The sequence below is a fragment of the Arachis duranensis genome, chromosome 1 (assembly GCF_000817695.3).
Source record: "Arachis duranensis cultivar V14167 chromosome 1, aradu.V14167.gnm2.J7QH, whole genome shotgun sequence".
Classification (NCBI taxonomy): Eukaryota; Viridiplantae; Streptophyta; class Magnoliopsida; order Fabales; family Fabaceae; genus Arachis; species Arachis duranensis.
Window position 1 is genome coordinate 37,570,331 of NC_029772.3, and position 7,382 is coordinate 37,577,712.

General features: G+C 31.1%; 1 protein-coding gene across 1 annotated transcript in view; it reads right to left on the minus strand.

The window, feature by feature from the left end:
* Nucleotides 1-2,890: 2,890 nt before the first annotated feature.
* Nucleotides 2,891-7,382, minus strand: part of LOC107485945 (putative glucuronosyltransferase PGSIP8) — an 8,864-nt gene continuing 4,372 nt past the window's right edge. The window contains exons 2-5 of the mRNA XM_016106477.3: nucleotides 5,566-5,824; nucleotides 4,341-4,542; nucleotides 4,079-4,226; nucleotides 2,891-3,875 (exon numbers count right to left, since the gene is read on the minus strand). Of these exons, the coding sequence (XP_015961963.1) occupies nucleotides 3,335-3,875; nucleotides 4,079-4,226; nucleotides 4,341-4,542; nucleotides 5,566-5,824 (1,150 nt within the window). The 3' untranslated portion in view covers nucleotides 2,891-3,334. The remainder of the gene's footprint in view (nucleotides 3,876-4,078; nucleotides 4,227-4,340; nucleotides 4,543-5,565; nucleotides 5,825-7,382) is intronic.

Consider the following 7,382-nt stretch of genomic DNA (forward strand, 5'->3'; position numbering starts at 1 on the left):
TTTTTATGCCAGTTCCAGCGTTAAACGCTGGAAATTTTGAAGCTGATTTGCAACGCCAGTTTGGGCCATCAAATCTCGGGCAAAGTATGGACTATTATACATTGCTGGAAAGCCCAGAATGTCTACTTTCCAACGCCGTTGAGAGCGCGCCAATTGGGCTTCTGTAGCTCCAGAAAATCTACTTCGAGTGCAGGGAGGTCAGAATCCAACAGCATCTGCAGTCCTTTTCGGCCTCTGAATCAGATTTTTGCTCAGGACCCTCAATTTCAGTCAGAAAATACCTGAAATCACAGAAAAACACACAAACTCATAGCAAAGTCCAGAAAAGTGAATTTTAACTAAAAACTACTAAAAATATACTAAAAACTAATTAAATTATACTAAAAACATACTAAAAACAATGCAAAAAAGCATACAAATTATCCGCTCATCAAATGCCCTTTTCGGTTGACCAACGTCATCGCAAACCGGTCATCTGCAACTCCAGCACACTGTCGTCGTCGGTCAAGTCTGGTAGTCGCCGTTCAATGCTTCATCTTCCTGGAGGAAACAACTAAGAGGAAGGGATTACATAGGTTCTTTCTTTTCAGAAGAATGATGTAACTAGAGAGACAATAGGAAACAGGGATGAAAACCCAAGCGTTGTAACGGGGAGCAAAGAAAACGACGCCGTTTAAGGTTTCGCTGAGGTGTCACACTAACGGCTAGGTCAGCAGATATTCACGCCGTTACTTAAACATTTGACGGAAAGACTAACGTTACCAATTTTAAATTTTTCGGGGACAATTTTTATTATCTTTTTCTTACGGAGACTAATTTAGAGATCGGACTATCTTTCGGAGACCAATTTGACTATTTACTCTACACAATTCATTGTACAATGTCTATGAACTGGTGAAAAAAATTCTCACCTCCTAATAATTAAAAGAAGATTAACATCATAACCAATACTAATAATTAAAAGAAGAAGATTAACATCATATTTATAATAATATTTGTTAGGCATCTAATTGCCTTATAAAAAAATTTGTTAAAAATTCATTTGTCCAACTTATATATTAAATATTTTTATTATCAGTGATAGAGAAATTTATAACTGTCTAGTAAAAATAATTCTTAGAAAACTTTTAAAATAATAAAAAATTTATTGAGAAATAAAATGTCTAATTTAAAATTTATTAGAGACTGATTTAAGAGTATACTCTCTAGATTTGTTGATACGTATCCTAAAATACATTAATGAAAAATTGTAATTTTTTTTCTCCGAAAATTATATGCATATATTTTTATAATTATGTAAATTTTTCATTGGTAATGTTAAGAAGTAAGAGTATATATTAGTTAAATTTTTATTATTTTATTGGTTGTATTAACATGCCCATTAAATTAGGCAAAAAGAAATTTTTGCTTAACATAAAGTAACTACTACTAACTACTTTTTGCAAACAATAATTTAAAACTTGTTTATACCAAGTAATATAAGTTTTGTTTGTTGAATGAAAATGAAACTAACACTAACACACTAGACCTACATGCACCGTCAGCACCGATATAATTATTGCCAAGTTACGGGTTCATGTTTCCTCCCTGGCTACCTGCAACATGAAACCTTGGAGGGTTTTGCCCTTAGTAAATTATGAAATACATCATTCTTTTAGGTTTTTTTCAAGTTACATTAAAAGCATGGTTTTAAAAATCGAATTGGACGGACCAATTCGATTAGCTTAATCGGCCAAAAATCGATTATTTAATCGGTTCAGTTGACATAAAAAATTATCTGATAAAAAATTAATAAAAAAACGACAATTAATCGATAAACTATGTGAATTAGTTCGGTTTTTTGAGAATTTTCGATTCGGTAATAATCTTTTTAAAATGACACTGTTTTAATTTTTTTTAAAAAAATAGAATGGAGAATTTCTCTCTCTTTTAACCATCCAATAACCCTAAATTTGTATGAGTTATTAACTTATTATTATTATTATTATTATTATTATTATTATTATTATTTAGCAAAAATCAATTGCATACCAACTAATGTTGTTAATTGCCATCTTGCAAATTTTTTTATGTAGCTAAAGTATATCCAAAATCTTATTAAAATATAATTTATGTTGTTGGCCGTAAGTATTTTACTAATTATTATGATTTGTGATGAATAGTATCTTTTGTTTAAATAAAACCTTTTTTTTTTTACGATGAAACATGTGTTTATTATTTATGTGTATTTTAATTTTTTTTTTGTTATAAATTTTAATGTTCAAACTTTTTTGCGAACTTTTAACATAAATCATAGGTAAGTTATTATATAAAAATTATGAAATTTTTCAATTTTATTAATCTAAAAATTATTAAATTTAAATATTTAAAATTATATATTAAAATTTTAATAATTTTATTTTATATTTAAGCAATATTGATCAAGAGAAATTCAAAAACATAACCTCTATATTCCGAAGAGGAGATAAATGTCATTTGAGCTACACGTAATGGGCTTGTAAATTCACCTTATACATATCTATATGCAAATAAATTTCCAAATCTCTTTTTTGGGGACAAGAAATTTCTGAACTTTGACTGAATTTTGTGAGAACGAATGCTTCCATGTGAATTCACATGAGCTGTAATTCGAGTTATTTGAGTGAGTTGTTTGTTTGGGTATTGAAATTTAGTAATCATATATTTAGGAGAACGAAAATTATTCAAATTTTACGACAACAGCATCAACCGTCATTTCCTGATTTCGTTAGTGTGGTTAAAGCTGATAAATAGTTGCAAACTACGAAAACAAATAAAGCAGAGATGCAATGTTGTGTGTGCCGAACTGCCGAAAACTGAATTCTCTCATCTTATCTCACTTCTTCAAAAAATTCATAGTGCAACTTAATACTGAAATCAATCAAATAAGAAAATACATATAAGTGAAGAATAACAAAACAATTGTATATTCCTAATGTTCTATACAACCCTAATCTAACTCCCTGTTCTCTTCCTTTTGACTCAAATAATTTCAATCATGAAATTGAAATCTTGTGTGTTTGCCTTAGCTTATTTTCAGTGTAAAATAATCCAAGACCAAAACACCCATTAGATGGTACAAAATCCACGGCACTTCAATTCCTCCCTCCACAATCAGGTATAGTGAAACAAATCAAGAAATGACACTTCCTCTGTTCCCTTTTATTTTTCACTTTTTAGTACATTCTTATATCAATATATACACTGATTAAAGAATGTACTTTAAAACAACAGTGACAGATAAAATGGAACGGAGAGAGTACTAACAATTTGGTCCAGTTTCAATTGTTTCACATCCCCACTTGAACCAAACAGCTCAATATAATTTGTTAAACCAAGAAGGTGGTGAAGATTCTCCTAATCTAGGCATAAAAGCTTCCCTTTCTAAAGATACCTGAAGACCAGCCATTATCCTCACAATACATGACCAAAGAACTGGCGCAGCACAAAAAGCGTAAGCAAACACACACAAGGCCCTCACCACGCCATCCGGATACCAAGGAAACGCCATGACCATTAAGGACCCAACGATCCCCAGCAACGGCGTCACAACAGGCAACATTGGTAGCAGAAAGGCATTAGTCGCAATCGAGCATAGCGCAAAGACACTGAGTATGTACAGGGCCCAGCCTAGTAGAGGGTGAATAGTGTGAGGGATGATGAAGAAAGGTGTTGTGTATGCAGCAAGGATTGTCCACAATGCCACTAGTTTGAGGATACTTTGCACGACGATGACACTCTTATCGAAGCGCCGGTAGCAGAGCTTCGAGAGGCTTGGCCTAGCCAAACGAGTCATCGCTATTAGTCCGATATATATTGCAGATTGGATAAATACCACAGCCATCTCTGCAGCATACCTGCATTGGTAATAATGTCAATTTCTTGCAATAACTTGCATCAACAATTTACCTTCTAAGCCAATTTTGCAATAATTTGCATTTTTAAAGAGCATGATATGGTTACAAAAAACAAAATGTTAATGTCAATAAGACTAGCATTATTAGAATCAATTAAAATCAAAGAAACAAAACAAAATGAATACAAAGATTTTGGACTTTACCCCAAAGTTTGACGACGTTGTTCATGCCACTGGAGGCCTAATGGAAGCACCGGCCATGACCACCAATACCACGGCTTCAACCACGGTGCCCCTGGGAACGTGATCACACTGTTTGGTCCACAGGGTATGCTCCATCGAAGTTTAAGATCTGAATTAAAATCAGCATTAACATTAACTTAGATTCCACTAATTAAGATTTGGAGTTTTATAAAAAACTATATGAACATTTTAGTTTTCATAATTGCTGTAATCATGTGCTTACAGTAGTAAGAAGCATCCATTTGATAACCCAAAGGAAGTCTATAAGTTCCTTGAAGCTTGGAGCCATTTGGATTTGGAAGGAACATTGGCCTATAAAGCAACTCTGGGAAGTAACTAGCTATGAAACCTTGGTCTGCACCATCTGGATTCTCTCTCCCATTTTGTAATTCATGAACCATGTCCTTGAACACTGCACTTGATGGCTGCAGATATATCAAACAATTAGAATCCGTGTCATAACCCTTCTACATACATAATTTGCAAGGGTACTAAATCTCTAATACTTCTGAATTTTCTCTCCTAATATTCAAATTAGTTCATGAAATATCATGCTTGAGTTAACTTGCCAATTTGGTCCCTGAAATATATTAATGTGAATTAAGTTGGTCTTTCAGTTAACTTTTTGTTGACGTGCTATCGTTAAACGTCCATTACCTTATTCGCTAGCAACACGTTGTCAACAAGAAATTAATTGAATGACCAAATTGACTTATGTTGGTATCTTTCAGAAACCATGAATCTTTGAGAGACTAAATTAATTTATGTGATTTTTCCAGGACCATTTTAAACATTAGCCCTTTATAAATAGGATAATAATAACTTCCGAATATAGGCATAACAAGTTAAGATTTAAGAAGTGTCGTATGTAATGTTACTTAATCTCAATGGTGGTAACTGGTATGTTTAATTTGTTCTATTTATACATTATGATTATTTATTTTAAAATTGTTTGGTGGTGTGGGTACCAAACTAAAGTTGGTCAGTGTTTTTCATCCCAAACTAACCTGTTTTCAAGCGGAGCCAAATCCACTCTCTCAATTGATACTTTCTCTAGAACATTCCGGAGGGTCATAGTGCATACCTCTACCACTATGCTAACACTATTGTTGGTATAACTAAACGGTTTATTTTTTTTGGGCAGCACTAAACCGTTTCAATTAAGGAAAATATAACATGATTTTTTACCAAAGAGTTAAACCATTTTATTTCGTTTGACGACAACTTTCAAATATTTTTTTTCTTGTTTAAAGATATATCCAACACCGAATGGGCAACACTTATGTGAACGTAGTTGCACGTTTTTCTAATTTTCTTAGATATTTTGTCCATAATTATTAGTGCGGGCACTGTGGAAGTAAAAGGATACAAGGGGTCCCATTAAGAATGTGGAAATTTGAGACATAATGCAGTTCAAAAGTTGGCGTGGATAAATTATTTTAATTTACCTGGAGGACGAAGAGACCAGTGTGGAAGACGCAAGGGTTGATGAAGACAGCACAAAATTGTCCACACTGAAACAATTCATCGGTTCTCTGGAGAAAAAGATTGTCTGCATCCAACATGACGACCCTATCGTACTCCACCAGGTTCCACGCGTACAATTTGTTGAGCGATAACTTGAACCTTTTGTCGAAGTTGTCTTGGTGTTTGTAAGGGTTCTCAAAGTTCTCTACTCTCACTACCTTCGCACCATCTTCCTTTTCACTGCCACAAACAAATCTCTTACATTCAATAATTGTCTTGTATATCTTATCATCTTATACAAACAAAAACATATACCAGATGCTATCAGCTTTAAAATTTGCCAAAATATTATGTAAAAAGTGTTGAATGAATATAAAAATCAATTAATTTATGTATATTTATATAATTTGATTTATTCTAGTGAAATATCAAACATTTTAATTTTATATTGATAACTAATTTTGTATATATGTGGCATAATTAATATTATGCAGACTTAAAAATTGTAATTAAATTACTTTAACAATAATTATTTATAATTGAAAAAAACTGATATGAAAGCAAATTATTTACATTGGCTTAACTTACTGATATGAATTCTAGTAATTAGGCAAATAAAAAAAACTGTCAGAAAATATTATTATTAACCTATTTCTAATTAATTAATTTAAATTTTTTAAGAAAGTGATTTATTAGCATAATATTAATTCTCAAAAGAAAAAAAAATTGACATCAGATTAAGAAAAAGGGAAAAAATTATACAAAATTTATACAAATCTAAAATTAATCTAACTTAAGAAAACACAGTCCAAAAATAATTATTTATTTACTTTTACTTATCAACTTAAATTTAAATAAAAAAGTTAAAATTCAAAAATAAGATTAGGCGGTTCGCCAACTACTCTATTAAAGGTTGAGAAAAAAAATCAAATAAGACAAAATTGTCAGCAAACCTGCTCATCTATTCGATTAGTTAAGACTTTCAAGTACACAAAATCAACGAGTTATTATTAGTAACGATTTAACATTTACTAATATTTTATACACTTAATATTATCAAAATATAAATTTATATATAAATATATAATTAATTTAGTAGTTAAATTTTTAATATGCATATAGTATTTTTTTACAAAATAAGGATTCATGTAGTACACAATTTGAACTGAGATATTCTTATTAGTAGGACTATTTTCAAAATTTGTGAGAAATTTAACAAGTTATTTTGATAATAAAAAAGGAAAATTCGAATATGCTTTTTCTTTTCTATTTCCTTTTTTATATGGCATGGCCCTATTATGATGGACCACTAACGGGCACCGTTTTCTATTTTTTTTTTTTTATTTAGACCTGCATTGTTTTTCGAAACCTAAGTAATAGTGTGAGGATCCCTGCCTAAATTGCCTCGGCGATCTCTTTGACTGTAGTATTTTATTGAGGGAAAAAACTAAAGAAGTGTTTTGGTCCTAAATCAACTCTTAAATAAGGCCATGAGACCGTAGTAGGTAGAATCTCGATTTAACTCTTAAAATCTTTTGATATTATAATTTTAAATGAGTTTATCGATTTTACGAAATTTGTACTAAGTCTGACGATTTTACGATTTAAATCTTGTTAAGATTTTACGTTTTACGTTTTTTATTTACCTTTTCGATTTCACGTAAAATCTCGATTTTCTCTACCTTGCATGAGACAATTAAGAAGATATTTAGAAACGGGTATTGGATGTGCCACATTATTCAAAAATTATTATATAAAAAGAGTATTATAAACTCTAATAAATATATAGAATATATGA